The 15,284-nt window shown below is 44.4% G+C and overlaps 2 protein-coding genes across 2 annotated transcripts; both read right to left on the reverse strand.

The window, feature by feature from the left end:
* Positions 1-4,365: 4,365 nt before the first annotated feature.
* On the reverse strand, positions 4,366-6,549 carry GHRL (ghrelin and obestatin prepropeptide). The gene is made up of 4 exons (XM_065642870.1): positions 6,442-6,549; positions 5,815-5,928; positions 5,239-5,347; positions 4,366-4,385 (listed from the first exon to the last, which is right to left on the reverse strand). Exons 1-4 carry the CDS (start codon positions 6,547-6,549, stop codon positions 4,366-4,368), a joined length of 351 nt encoding a protein of 116 aa, XP_065498942.1.
* Positions 6,550-8,966: 2,417 nt separating this feature from the next.
* SEC13 (SEC13 homolog, nuclear pore and COPII coat complex component) lies at positions 8,967-15,028 on the reverse strand. The gene is made up of 9 exons (XM_065642547.1): positions 14,760-15,028; positions 14,411-14,455; positions 13,528-13,643; positions 12,944-13,095; positions 12,064-12,197; positions 11,186-11,319; positions 10,581-10,701; positions 10,203-10,349; positions 8,967-9,787 (listed from the first exon to the last, which is right to left on the reverse strand). Exons 1-9 carry the CDS (start codon positions 14,760-14,762, stop codon positions 9,677-9,679), a joined length of 963 nt encoding a protein of 320 aa, XP_065498619.1. The 5' UTR covers positions 14,763-15,028; the 3' UTR covers positions 8,967-9,676.
* Positions 15,029-15,284: the final 256 nt, after the last annotated feature.

Here is a 15,284-nt window from a genome sequence, read left to right on the forward strand (position 1 = left end):
TGACTCTTCAGAAAACCGCGAGGCGCTCGTGGTGTGCTCCTCATGTTCCCCAGCGGTGAGTGACCCTCACCCCGCGGGGACGAGCTCAGAGAGAAATGAGCTGTTGGGCCCCACAGAGAAATCAGTGGTTGTGTTTGTGAGGGTGCGTTTGACAGGCTGAGAGAGGGAAAAAGCAGCAGAAAAGCAAATGGCATGGCTGCGTCAATAAGAACAATTCTCATTGAAGACAAGCTCATCCCCACACACCAGCCTGCACACGATCAAACGTGTATTTTGTATTTTGTGTGCTGTTCTGTGTGACACCCTTGCGCAAACTTACATCTTTCACCTGCAGTAATTCATACGATACAATCCAGGTGGCTTTTGCAGCATTCCCAACTGATACAAATATCTTTTTCTCTCGTTAAGTCCTCTAATTAATAAACCCTGCCCTGCTGAGAAAAGCGCTGGTACAAAAGCCCTCAGGATGCCCCAGTTCGCTCCTCAAGCGCCTTCTCCGCGCTTCCCTCCTCAGGGCAGGGCCTGGAGGCCGCGTCCTCACAGCCCAGAGCCCGCGGGGCCGAGCCCAGAGCCCGCCGGCGCCCCGCGTCCCACAGCCCCCGACAGCGGATTTCTGCCCGTCCTGCTACCGCTGGCCCTTTACCTGCGAGCGGTATCGGTGCAACGCGATGGGCTCCGCCGCGGCCGGCCGGGAGCGCCGTGGCGGGGCTGAGGGGAGCGAGCGGCGGGACCGGGCGTCCTTCCCGCCCTTACCGGCCTGCCCGGCACAGCCAATCGGCGCCAACAGCGGCTGGGAGCCGCCCAATCGGCGCCAGGGCTGGCCCCAATGTCCCGCCTTCGGGGGCGGGGCTGTCGCTTGAGGGTGCTGCGCGTGGCGTGAGGTGCGCGGGGCTGAAGTGAACGCGAGTGTGATGAGGTAAATACCGTGCGAAGAACAGAAAATAAGTGCGGTTTGAGAGAGCAAGAGGTTGGAGATAACAGGAAGAAGAAAATAAAGCAGCAGTGACCCGTTGCGATGAGCCTTAGGGCGCTCCAGTGTGTCGGGAAGGTCAGTAGGGGCAGGGCCTGAGGAGGTGCCTGCAGCAGGACAGGCGTCTGGCGGACCGCAGCACGAGAGGGGTCTGTCCATCTGTCCGCAGCAGGCGAGGTGTCCATCTGTCCGCAGCAGGCGAGGTGTCTGTCCGCAGCAGGCGAGGTGTCTGTCCGCAGCAGGCCGGGTGCAGGCTGGTGCCCGCAGTGTGGAGGGCAGTCTTGTCAGCCAGGCTGCACCTCGAGAAGCACCCGTGTCCTTCCAGAACTTGAAGAAGGCCGACACTTGCAAGTGTATTCAGACAGACAGAAAACACGAGCAGGCGAAGGACCCTGTGGCTGTGTGGTTGTTCTGAGCACCTCTGAAGGCTCCTGTGGCCTGTCAAAGTGTGGTCACTGAAGAGCCTCTCCAAAGTCTGCATTTGTGGATGAACTAAAAAAAACCAAAGGGGGTGGTGAGTATGTCTTCATTGAATGGATGTGTTGAAATATCTTGGGGATCTTAATCATTAGAATCTTTTTGGAAAATTTCAAATGAAGAAGATGAAATGTCGTTAGTCTCTTTCTCACTTCAGGAGTTTCCTGGCTTTGTAAAGCCCAGTCTAGTGATGTATCGCTACAGGAAAAGAAATAAAAGAAAGTAAAGCATTAGGTCATTCTTTAGATTGGGGAACTATTACAGTTGAAGTGACTGGATATTTTTTACTTCCTTAATCTGTAAAGAATTAAACACTTAAAGTCATTATAAAATCCTAGCTGCTTATTTTGAGGGACTCTTGATTGTTATTTCTTTATGATGTTGCTTTTTTTTCATAGGAACTGGGTTGATTATAGCTCAATTAGTTACCATATTTCATGTTCACAATTGAATAGTCATCTCAACTTTGTGGAAGAATACAGCTTTTACTTTTCTTAAGAGTTTTGGAAAACAGAAGTAATGCTGCATCCCCTTCAATTTAGGGAGCTTCATTAAAGCTGAAGGCGAGTTCCATGGTGGCTGCATTTGCCTTTTCCTAATGTGTTATCTCAAATTATTAATAAGAACAAACCACAAAGAAATAAGTATTTTCAGCTGAAGCATGAAAAAAAATCTTAACTATGGGCACTTAAGTAATACTGGAATGGTGCCTGATTCCAAAATAGCTTCTGGTTAGGGGGGGTCAGGGTGGATGACTTGGGACTAACACAGAAGCACGCTCTTCCCTTTCCTCCTCCTCTACCACCCTCCCATCCAAATAATGTTTAAGGACACAATCATGTCTTTGTGTAACTGCGTGGATGGCCCCAGGTTGAGTGAGAGTGCTTTGTCAGGCTGTTACCAGTGCATGCAGGAATATTGGCATAGGGGTTGTTTTGCTTTGTAACTCCGCAAGAATCCATTTCTTTTGGTTGCTGAAATCTGAGGAGAAAGATGAGTGTGGTGAAATGCTTGACTTTATTGAAGACATGAGTACCAAGTGAATAAAAACTGGATCTGAGTTGGCAGAAAAAAAGCTTTTACTTTGGCTTTTGATTTGCATTTTGTTGTTGTTAAATAATTTCTTGCACCTTGGCTCGGTCAGTTCCTTGGCATTAGTTATATGCAGTATTTGGGTTAGGACAACCAGCTGTAGTGAATACCCAGGTAATTACCCAGCTTCTGTTAAATGTGTTTTACCTCAATGTCATTGCTCAGAAATAAGATAACAAGAATGCCAGTTTTAAAATTATCTGTACTGTGTCAGAGGGTAGAGATCTAGCTTATTTTTTCAAATAGAATGCATAGGTCTTTTGGAAAAATCCTAGAGCAGATATTGTAGGAGTAACATGGGCTATTTTATTTTTCTGCCCTGGGGCAGGAGGTATCACATGTGCACTACTGGGTTATACTCCCCTCTTGAGGCTGATGTCAGATTTGCAAAGGAGAAAATAGTGCACACATTTATAGGTCCCAAGCTTTTTCTCTAGATGACGAAGAAACGTTGTTGGGGATTTTTGTGCTGTGGTTTTGTTTGTCTGTTTGAAGACAACCTTAGAATGTTCTGCTCACTAAGCCAGATAAGCAACACAGCATGGTAGCCCGTGCCTCAGTTTTGCTCTGTAGAGCAGCTTTGCCGTATTCTTCCTTCTCAGTGAGCAGACTGGATCCTGCACAGCTCTGTCACAGTTCTAGAGGCACTAATCCTAACGACAGTGCTGCTTATTTTAGGAAAAGGTTTATGCAGTATCTCTGTCAGACACAGTTTCCTTCCTGTACTGCTGGGCAGTTTATTGTCTGTCTGTTTCCGTGGAATATGCTTGGAAAACATTAAATATAAAAATAACACAAGCAGTAGGTCTCTTATGGAAGTGATGATTAGAGATCAGTCTAATAAATGCGACTTCAGTGCTCTTTCTGACTCTTCATAACACTTCTGCAGGTTTCAAAAACTATGTGACCACATCCTTACCCTGGGCTAGTTTTCTAAGAATTGTTTGCTCCTTTTTAATCTGTTTACCCCTTCACTTCTAATTCTCATTTGCCTTTTGATGGAGTATAGCACAAGATGGCGCAAGTGGCATCAAAAGGGATCACTTCATTTAGGTGATTAATTCTGTGACAGGAAAAGAGAACGCATCTAATAAAAATCCAGTTGTATCTACACGTATCACATTAGTCTGTTAAAGAGTACTTTACAGAATGTCTTCAGGAGGAAATTCTAGAAAATGTTCAGATGTCCACATGGGCCGGCATACAGAAAAGAACATGTACTGTGTTGGAACACACTGGTTTATGGTTCTGAATCCAAGCAAGTTAACTGGAAAAATATTTTTTTTTTAACTTGAAGAGATATTAGATGGTTTCCTTGATAAGATCCATATCAGCAAATCCCTTGGCAATTAAGCTAATTTGGCAATTGAGAGTTGTGTCCTGTCCATCTAGTTTGTGTGGTTTATAACATGAACTGTCTAGTTTGAGCTACTCTTAAACAAAAAACAACCCCACAAGTAATTGCAGTTTCAGCGTAAGCTTTATTCTCTATTATAGATGTGTAAGAAGAGGTTTCTACCAGTTTTAGAAAGGATTCATATGGCCTTCAAACATGTCCTTTAGAATAATCACTATATTTGCTAAGGAAAAGAGAGAAGAAAATAAGCCTACATGTCAGCCTGTGATTAAACCTTGCCCTTTATTACTTTTGGCTCTAGGTCTTGTATTTTTCCTTAAAAGATAATCCGTTCCAAAGTCTGTCATGGCAAACTGCTTAGGTTCACATAGTTCTTTCTTCTTCAGAGTTGTGAAATCAGTAATTTCATTTTAAAGTTAAATTTAAACCAAATCAGGCCATCTAGTGCTGTGTTGTCCTCCATCTTGCCTCAGTTTTTCAGCTGAGTTGCTAAAAAGGGAAAAGATAAAGACCATTTTGAGAGTCTTAATATTTTTCTGAAAATCCTGTTTTCATAATCTGTCTAAAAGTCCCACAAGTGCTCAACCAAAGGCAGAAGATAAGGTGGCTTGTGACTGTCGTATTTGTGCGATCGCCACAGGAGCAGCCCTTCAGAAGGAATTTGGAGGAGAAGGGAGAGAGAAGCTTTGGGAAGTTCTAGGAGCCTGAAAAGCAGGGGGAAAGTGGAAGAATGAAGCAATGAGTAGTGGGAATGTGTAATGCAGGTGTAAGACTGACATAGACATTCCACCAGGAGATTCCTAAAGCTCAGCTTAAAACAGGTGAGTGCAGGTGAAGTATGGCAGGCTGGACAGGGGAGAACAAGACAGCTTGTGCTGGGAGCTGGTCATCGAAACTTCAGCTCGCAGTGCAGCTGCTAGAGCTGCATTAGTTACAATCATGTTTTTAATACTTTTTACCATGAAAATCGCTAAGGTCTTAGCTGAGAAAACAGGAAAATGCTGGGATTTGAGGGCAGGGGGTGGAAAAGATTGGTAGGTTAAGGAAAGGAAGCCTTCCCCTTCTGCCTAATATACTTCAGCGGCATTCTTCAAAGTTCAACTAGCAGTTTCTGAGCATCAGGCACGTTAGTGGTTCTCTTGGTGGTAACTTAGTCTCAGTCACTCCTGAAATGCTGCTCTGGATGTCTTGCATGACAAATTAGATGACAGAAGTTGTTTGGTTTGGTGTTGGTGTTTTTGCTTGGTGTGTTGGTTTGGGGGGTGTGTGTGTGGTTTGTTGGTGTTTTTGTGGGTTTTGTTTGTTTGTAAAAGCTCTGCTGTTACGAGTTGGTGGGCAGTACCTTGAGCACTCACTCCAAGCGTGTCCCCTAGCATCTTCTCCAGCACTTGTCCGTATTCTTGATACTCTTCTTCTGTTATCCTGACACCGATTTCAAAGGGGACATTAAACTATAAAAACATTAAAAGACTGAGTTTAACAGCTGAGTTCTAGACAAGGACACTGCAAGTTCATTTAATTTATGTGAACGATGATAAGAAAGAGGTATAAAAAAATTATTCTATCTATTCACTTACAAGTGCTGAGATGTAATAAAAATCTCAGAAACACAATGTACAGTTACTGCAGACCAAACTGCACAATGAACTGGAGGAAAGAAAACCTTACAAAATCCCGCATTATTATATGTTACTTCTGAAATGTAAGTGAATCCTAAATAGGAGATTGTGATCTGCATTACTGCAGCTCATTTGAAATCATTTCATACCATCAGTGCTGGCAGTTCTCATGTGCCCTTTCCTATTTGTGTTTCAAGTTCAATATTATTGTAGTTTTAATTTGTACTGCCTCCTGTGACTGAAACTGTGTTACCCAGCCCCACCCCTTAAACTTATAAGCAAGAAGAATAAATACAAACCTTAATTTCAATACTGTTTCCATCGTCTTCTGCCTCTGCTTCATCTGGATCCCAAAAGCCTTCTGTGCCTCGACGATGTAATTGTGCGGTGGGTTTTTGGGGGTAATTTTGTTGCTAGAAAGCAAGCAAAATAATATGTATATATTCTTTCCATAATCAAACTAGTCTGCAGTGGGGAAATTAAAACCTGTAACTAACACAGATGCAGCAAATTAGCTGAAGGCATAGTACAATTTGTATATATGATATGTAGGTCTATAACAATTGTACTACTGTTGCTGTATTCAGTTCAATAGGTATTTGGTTTAAGAGTTCACTGAAGAAGAAGCACCTTACAGTTAATTTCCAAAGAAGATGCCAACAGATTATTTAAATGAATGCTTTCTCTTCAATCATTCTTTTGTTGTTGTTTTCAGATTATTAATTCTTAGTAAATGAGATTAGATACGTATTCTCATAGCAGGAATACAGTGCTAATGGTTTGTTAAAGAAGTTCTCTGGAATAAGTCCCTCCTCTTCCAGAAAATATATCTTCTAAAAGCTCCTCTGAATGCTGTAAAGAATATTGGGTTTAAGGCCTTATAGAAGAGAATAATCTTGAGAAAGCATTCTTCTGAATCTTTCTACCTGTAGCTTTTTATATTCAGGGCTTAAAAAACTGGAGCCAGCCAGAGTAGTTTCTGTCCAGAGGATGCTGAAAAGAATAATTCCCAGCAGAGCACTTCTGAGAAACATGATTATCTTCCTGAGGCAGGGTGTCAAACCTGAAAACATAGGGTGAAAAATTAAACATATTTTGCAACCTCTGTATTTAATTAAATCCAGATCCAGTGAAAATATTTCTCCTGACTTGAATGACCTGGAATTATTTGTAAAGATGGATCTACAAAGAAAACATAAATTTTATATGCTAAAGGTAAAAATACCCTGTCCAAAAGAGACTATTGCTTACTGTGTTTTCCTCTATAACTGAGATATAGTGACTGGAACAGACAGGTTAGCGGAGAGGAATCACACAGGAAAACCGGCAAAAGCTGAAGATGCTCTGAAATGTTACCTGGTTGGTTTCCTGGCTTCACCACACAGCTGCTTTCTGAAGCGCTTTATATATCGAGTGGAATATTTGTTCTGTGCTACAATATTCCCGGAAACGCAATCTAATACATATTTAAAATTCCTTGGAAACTTGGCCTGCTTGTAAGATTAAAGAAACGAACAAAAAAGTGACAACAGTGCATAGATCTATTGCTACGCTTCTAAAAACGTATAATGAAATTGTGTAGGGAATGAAGTGAGTTTCCTTTTTTCCTGTGACATTAACATTGTTCCTTTTAAAAATTAATTAATAGCTTTAACATGTATTTTTCAAAAAGGAAAAGCCCTAAACCCATTTTGTTACCTGAGGTGGTGAAACAGCAATGGAGAAGTTGAGCTGTATTCCTGACCTGTGTTTCTCATTTTTGCCTTTAAGTGCATTCCTTCCTGAATATATTCTCTCACAGGTCCAGGTTTATCAGATTTTGTTGTCTTTTGCTGGAAGACTGAAACTGAAATTGATACCTAGGAAACTTTGCTTCTATTACTCTAAAAACAGAGTAGTAACGTGTTTTTAAAACATCAGTAAGGGTTAGTAGCAATGGCTGAGGGTCTAGAAAAATCCCATGAAGAAAAATTTTGTGTATGGAAACTCTTTTCAGTCATCACAAGACACAAACGTTTATTCTCCTCAGGCTAGATAGTGAAAAACAACGGTGCACTGTGGGCACAGTAGGGACCGTGTCAGTGTTAATCACACTGAGCAGCAATTTCTTCACTGTAAAACTTACTTCGAGTATATTATTTTTCTCTCTTTTCCCCAGTCCTGACCCCAAGCATGAGGAGGCAACTAGAGATCCAAAACCATGAAGCTCATTCTCAAGAGTAACTGAAAAACTTTCACCTAATGTTTATGTTTGCAGTGAATAAACTGTGTAACTCTTAATTACAATTAATAAAAGATTATTTATTAGGGATACTTTGATCATTACTTGAAACTATTTGAATACATTTCATCTTAAGTATGAAGGGATAACAGGCTGAACTGGGCCTTGCTGCTTAGTAGGTTTGAATTCTTAAGTACTGAAACTCATGAAATGTGAGGATGACTTTTAACGTGGCAAGTTGCGGAAGCCAATACTCCCCTGGCAAAAACTTGGGTGTACTTATGGAGTTAGTGCCCTTTCTCCTTAGAATGAATTGTGGTCAAAGCTAACGAAGAATGAGGTTTCATTTTTTAAGCCTTTTTATTGGAGCTAATGTGCTTGAGTTCAAGTGTGTATGGTTTCCAGAGCAGCTCAAGCCAACCCAAGCCCCTCAGAGCTGAGCAGGTAGTCTAGAGCAGAGAACAAGGGCTGTGGTGCTGGGAGTGAAGCTGCCTGCTCACCTTGACAGTTATGAGTATGCTCTTAGTAGAAATGGAAAACAGTGTGAAACGAGTGCTTTGCTGTGTAATTTGAAATGGAACTGCTTGAATGTGCTAATTTCTAGATGAGTTTTGTGGGTTTGTTTTTTTTTTTTTGGTAAGGCTAAGCACATTTACGCAAGAACAGGAACATTACATACTCCTGATGGTATACAGAAAGATAATTTGTGTATGTTTCTGTGAGAGCAACTGGGATATTATTTGGCTAGTATAGATAATTATCATAAAATGAGGTTTGTTTTTTCTAGAAAAGCGAGTATGTTTTATTGACTATGCCAAAACAAAGTGTGCTTAGGAACCACTGCCTTGGAGACAGGGGAAGGCTCTGAATTGTTCACTTGTGTTGCTTCAGTGCAGCTGAAGAATAAAGGAAAAATATGACCTTTGAGTTCAGTATTTTCCCCCTTGTAGGAGGGGAAGGTGCTTCGGCTTTTAGCTGAAGGCACACTGAAACACTGATTGTTTGAGCCTAAGATACTTGCCTGAAGTGCAGTGGCACATAACTTTAACTAAAGGCAAAACTTTATTCTGTCTTACACTATATATTCTCTAGGGGCCTAAGACCTTAGCTATTGCAAAGCTAATATCAGGGATGAGAGGACATGATGATGGCTTGACTGAACGCAGACTGTAGACAGCCGTGACAAGATTATCAAATACAGCACACCAGGCTTTAACCAATAGGACTTTATTCTGTTGGTATCTTGACAAAGAAAAAACCTGAGGTACAGTACAGAAGTGTGGCTAATAAAAAAAAAAATTCAAATTATGGTTTGATTTATTGATGTTGGTTTAATAACCAAGTTTGAGATTATTGTAAAGCAAAAGACATATGCATTTCACTACTCCTTTTCATCTTCAGGAAAGCACAGGCTTTCATACATCCCAAACCACTATTTTCAAAGAAGATGTAAGCACCACTTCACTACTACCAGAAGGGCTTGCTAGCATGTTGTTACATGATGCCAAAAGCTCCACCAGCCCTTCCCTTCACATGAAACAATGTTCTGGCCTTTGGCAGAACAGAGTATTTGTCCCCTTGCACAAAGGAGTTCACACCTCACCACTCTGACAGCCTGCTCCTGTTCCTACTCACGTAGTTGAAGTCTGACCACGGCATAATCCAATTAAATTTGATCCCTAAACCAGAAAAGCAGGGTACAATTTCTACAGCATCAAGGAGTAGTATAAGGCACAGTGCTTTGCTATGCTCTTAACTTTAAGGGAATGTCAATTAAGGCTGATTATCAACATATTGTAGCCTCCTAGCAATAGAGTGCTCATAAAATTGGAGAATTGTTTCCCATGTTCATGTCCAGTTTAGATAAAATCAGTTCTCATCTGGTTCAAGACACATTGCAAACTGGGGATAGTGATCACTTGTTGCAGGTGGAACACGTGTCACTGCTCGTTCTGCTGCCCCTCTGTCACAGCAGACATTCCTCCCTGGCCCTTGTTGACATCGCTGATACACGCCCACAGTCCATCTACCGATTCCTTCCATAGCGTGACCTCAAAAACAGACCAGGAAGAAATTTTAGCCTTAATACAGTCTCAGTTTCCCATTTCCTTGCAACCATCACATCACTAGTCTACAGTTACCAAAGTCAAGTGTTGTGGAGTTGTTTTAAGTATCAAGTTATTTGTTGCTGTATACTGAATAATTATCCAGTGGTAAAGGGAGCGTATGTGAATTCTGCTGTTAGTACCTACAAAAAAAAGTTAAGCCTGCATTTCTCATCTCCAGCAAGCACTAAGAATGCAGTGCAAGAAGTTTGCCAAAGGTTAGGGTCTTCCTCCCCTCTTGATAAGCCAAAAGAAAAAAAATTCATCATTGCAACAAAGGAGAATCTACAACAGTCTTAACCAAAAGTGACAGTAGCATGGAAATGGCATGCAGGAGAAAAGCCAAGGCAGCAGTACTCACTTTGTTGTCTCCTCCAGACACTGCAAGAATATTTGCAGTAATGGACCAACTCACATGCCAGACAACATCATTGAACTTGTGCAGCAGCTTTGGTGACCATGAATTTCCAGAGGCATCATCACACGTCCAGATAAACACTCTGCCATCCTACAAAAGCAAGGAGACTGAGCTGGTTGGACCTCTAGTCACAGCACAGAAACAACCACCTTGACTGCACTTAGAGCTGTGCTTCCAAATCATCGCTCTGGCATGAACCCTGGGCGTGTCTGCATGGACTGTCACTCAGTGCAGCAAAGAGCCTGTGCTCCTGCTATAGCTAAAAGCAAGACAGGTGTACAAAACTACACACAAGAGATGTCGCTCTGACAGAAGCCTCACCTGTGAGCAGCTTGCAATGGTGCTTGTTGGCAAACCTATGGATGGAGCCCAGGCTACATCACGGACCCAGTCGCTATGAGCCTCCAGCTTCTGCTCTTCCTTCCACTGGCCATCTTCTTCCCTGAAAACACGTGTATAGCTCAGAAGAGTGGCAGCAGCTGCCACATTTCTCACCTCCTGTTCTGGAAGGCTTTGTTTTCATCGCTTTCAGACTCCTGGCTGATCCAGGTAATACACAGCACAAGTGTTCCTCACTCTTCTCCAGAAAGCTCTATGGCTTAAACTGACAAAATCCCTTCCAAGGGACAGAAAACAGCATAGCAAAACCAGAAATCTGCTATTGTGGAAGTGACAGCGGCAATCAAAGACAATTAGAAAGCTGCTTTCCAAGAGAAGATGAAACAGGGCTGACACAAATTGCTATAACCATGAGAGATTGTACATCACTAAGTTGTTTCCATTTTTAAAGCACTTCTCTAAATGATAATTTGAAGATGAAAGTACGGAGATGCCAAAAATATTACCTGAGATACTAACAAGGAAATTCAAAGACTATAAAGATACCAGGTTTTATAAGTTCTGAAGTCTGGCAACAGAGCACTTACTTCCAGATCTTGACAAGGTTGTCACAGCCACCAGATGCAAATCTTTTGATGTAGTTTGGCTTTTGTCCAGATGGTTGTTCTATAAGGCTTCCTGGTACAACCGCAGGAGCCCAGCTAACTGCATTACATCCAATCTATTTAATGAAAAAATATCATTATTAAAAGATGTTTTCTTTAAATAAATATTATAATAAACCCATCTTAGAAAACTAGGATTCTTGCACAATGCTGGATGAATATCAGGTGAATAAGAAATCCAGATACAGTCTAGTCTCAACAGGGCACTTACTAGAAAGTTTGAGGTAGCTAAGTAACTGTTTTATGTGCAAATACAATCTTGGCTGTGTAAACAGTGGAGACAGAGGTATGGACTGAAAAGACATACAGAGTTGCTGAGATTCAGGAGTGCAGGAGTAGAAGGAACCTGTGGGTCCAGAGACCAATTTCCTTTTACTGAGAGCCACTGCCATTAGCTTATCAAGTTCTGCTTAAGCAAAGACCCCCACTATTTTGGAAAAACATGAGTCCTGCAGTTTTTCCAGTTTCAGTTTATTCAGTCAGTTTGTACAGGTGTTCTTAGTACCAAAGCCATTTCCTATCGGGTAACTTCCAGCACTGTGTTTAACAATAATGTTTAATAAGTATTATCAGTGCTGTTTAATAACCTCTGTGTCTTGTTTTCTACTTTATTTTAGTGACTATAAAGTACACCTTCCCACTCTGGATTAATTAAACCCAAGTTATTCTCAATTCTGGAAAACGTTTCACATAATTTATTTGCATTTCCATATTTATCCAGTCTGTAAGTTCTTTGCAGCACCAAGTTGGTGCTTATGTGTAGCTCCAGGAGCTCTGCATGCTCCAAGGAACAGACGTACCGTATGTGCATTGCTGATCTTTTTGAGCTCCCACTGCCCGTCACCCGTGTAGCTCAGTAAGGAAATGGCCCCGTCAGAGCTCCCGCAGGCCAGGATCAACCCATAGTCGTGTGGGGCCCAGCAGACAGAGTTCACTGTGCAGGGACAGACAGGCTGGATTACAACAGGGACTGCCCCAAACCGAGTAACCAAATCACTGACTAGTATTAGTGGAGTAGTCACTAAAAGCGAGCAGCTTTGAAAGCTAAGAATAAGAGTCTCAGCATTCCTGAATTTCAAAGCTAGTCAATTGTTTACTGAATGACTGAAAACTGCCTTTATTTTTGGCACCCTTTTAGAAAGAAACACCAAAAGAACACCCTTAATGAGATATTAAAAACAGTGACTATCCCCTGCAACAGTGAATAGCATTACCAACACTGGAACAAAAGCTGAATGGCAGATGTAACATTCAATGTCTAGATTAGTAACAAAACAAAGCTGGAGACTTCTCAGATCTGCATGTAGGAGGACCAATCATCTGAACAAAAAAATTTCCATTGTACAACCAATGCTGAATGCTAAAATCCACCTTTTTCCTTTCTTCCTGTAGTGGATACACACAATATTTTCTTCAAGAATTCAGTACCCTACCATCTTGTTTATTTGAAAGCCGCTTTATTTGTAAAACATCTCCTACGCAAACATCCTATGAATCAGGACAAGGTATCCCGCAATATGATGTTAATAAATGTTCTGTTTATGCTGAATAGACTTAGTGTCTCTCCATTAAATCATCTGTTTGACAGATGCTTTCTTCTCTAACAGCGATGGATTTATTCCAATATTATTGAATCCTCTCATATTGCAGTTTCACTTTCCAGCTACAGACCCCACGTACCTGAGGAATCGTGCCCTGTGTACTCATATGTCTTCTCCCAAGTGCCATTTTCTTCCTTCCAGATAATAACCTTCCTGTCATAGGAACAGGAAGCCAAGATATTTCCATACATAGGGTGAGCCCAGGCAACCTGCCACACAGGACCTTCGTGCCTGCAAGAAACAGTGCGATTTGGAAGAGCTGAGAGAAGCCCGTCCCAGCTGTGGCTGTTTCACAGCCACCATTACTGTCAATCAGTGCTCTGTAAGCAATTAATGCAGCAATGTGAAGAACAGGAGTGACACCAAGGTGAAAAACAGCACAAAAAGTCACTGCCGTCGAAAACAATGCCAAATACTTATCCTCATATTACCAATTAAGATCGTGAGTTTACTTCTTGAAAATTATAGGAGTCAAGTATTTAAGGAATGAAGACCACCATGTATTATCTCTAACGGACTCTCTGTCCCCCCTCCCAGCTCACAGAACCATTCAGCAACAACCAGCCATAGCGCTGACTGCCTTGGAGGAATTTACCATTACCAAAGGGCTAAATGATATTAAAGATTTCCACAGATTAAAATTTTCCATTTATGACACTCTACCCTCTCAGGTCCGCAATGAGGATTTGCCCTCCGTTCCGAACATCAAAGATTTTCACGGATCTGTCTGAAGAGCAGGTTGCGAGCCGCGTGCCGTAGTAATCCATCTGCGCATCGTGCTGCAAGGCGATGGAAAAGCTGCTGTCAGCACCTGCCAGTTCCGCTCTGCTAACAAATCTTACTATGTTTTAGAAGTAGCTGTAGGAATTGTGAACAGATGACCGAGTCCCAGCAGGACAGGTTAAAACGGACAGTTCTTAGACAATCCAGACAAGCCATGCAAGTAATTTATTTCCCCAGTTGCTGTTTTCAATATTTACACAAATGTTACGCAGAAGTAATCCAGGAATTCAGCACAGTAATGTGCAGCATTTTCAGGAGGGGACAGGAAATTAGTGCCACTGTCTGTAAAGCCTTGACCAGTTACGTGGTTTTGTTTCTTACTATGTAAAGTGTGCACAAGAATACTGACATCTCCTATTTACATTTGACACTCCATTATCTAACTGGGCTCCTGGCTCCTGCAGATTACTTTGGAATGTTTCCTCCCACCCACACTGCACATCTGCTCCAGAAACATGCACATAAAGGAGAATCAGTTCCCTCTGCACAAGCTCTGAACCATTCAGTGTACACATACATGTTGTTTCACAGAAACGAGCAGAAACAAGCCTAGGCATAAAAATTGGAGCTTTAAATAATTTCCCATTCTCCCAGTAGCTCGGTTTTCCTGTCCACACAGTACAAACCAGCACCATCATAATTCCGGGCAGCATTCTCCACCCAGCATCCCATGTGCGCTCCTGTATCCAGACCCGTGCCCGGCGCCCTTCGCCCCCAGACCAGCAGGGTGGCGGGGCCGGGACAGCGGCCCCCGCACACTTACGATCATGTCCTCGTGAGACGTGTCCACGGTGTTAATTACCGAGACCTGCGGGGGGAGGAGAAACAAGAACCAGTGCGGGCACTCCCCGGCGCTGCCCCTGCCCCTCGCACAGCCCCCGCTCCGGCACGGTCGCGGGACCCCCGGCGGGGCCCCCCGAGGGCCCGGGAGCTCCCCGGCCCGGCGGCCGAACGCGGCTGCGCTCGATCTGAGCACGGGGGGCCCCGCCGGTCCTGCTCGCGCCACCGCTCCCCGCGGCTGAGCGGAGCAGGGCAACCCGCAGCCCCTCCAGCGGCTGCCCCACGGAGCCGGGCCCGGCCAGCCCCTCCTTCGCCCCCCGCCCCGGGCCTACCATGGCGGCGGCGGCGGCCCCGCGGAGCTCCGGGCGGCGAGCGGCCTGGGCTGCCCTGCGGCCGCGCTGCTCAGACGTGGCACGGCGGTCCGGCACACAAACGGCCCCGCCGCGCCGCTCCCGCCCGCTCCCAGGTTCCGCCGCGCCGAGGTTCCGGGGCCGGGCGGGGCGGGTTCCCGGGTGCGCTGCCCGTGCTCCGCCGGCAGCGGGCCGGTGTCCCCGCACAGCCCCGCCACGGCGTGCGGGGCCCTGGCCGTGCCTTGCGGGCAGGGAGCGGAGCGCCGGCCGTGCCGCAGCTCTCCCCGGGGCTCGCTGCCGCCTGCGGCACCAGGGCAGCGTCCCGGCCCCGCTCCGGGCGCGCTCCCTAAGCTGCCCCGAGCGCCGAGGCGCCCCCGCGGGGCAGGGGAGCCGGCATCGCCCCGGGGGCCCTGGGCGGAGCGCAGGGGGCTGCCCGGCCCGGCCCTGCCCGCCGGGGCGCGGCCCCAGCCTTGTGCAGCGCGGCGGGGCACCGGCCGAGCCCGCGGA

Source organism: Caloenas nicobarica, chromosome 11, assembly GCF_036013445.1.
Source record: "Caloenas nicobarica isolate bCalNic1 chromosome 11, bCalNic1.hap1, whole genome shotgun sequence".
Taxonomy (NCBI): Eukaryota; Metazoa; Chordata; class Aves; order Columbiformes; family Columbidae; genus Caloenas; species Caloenas nicobarica.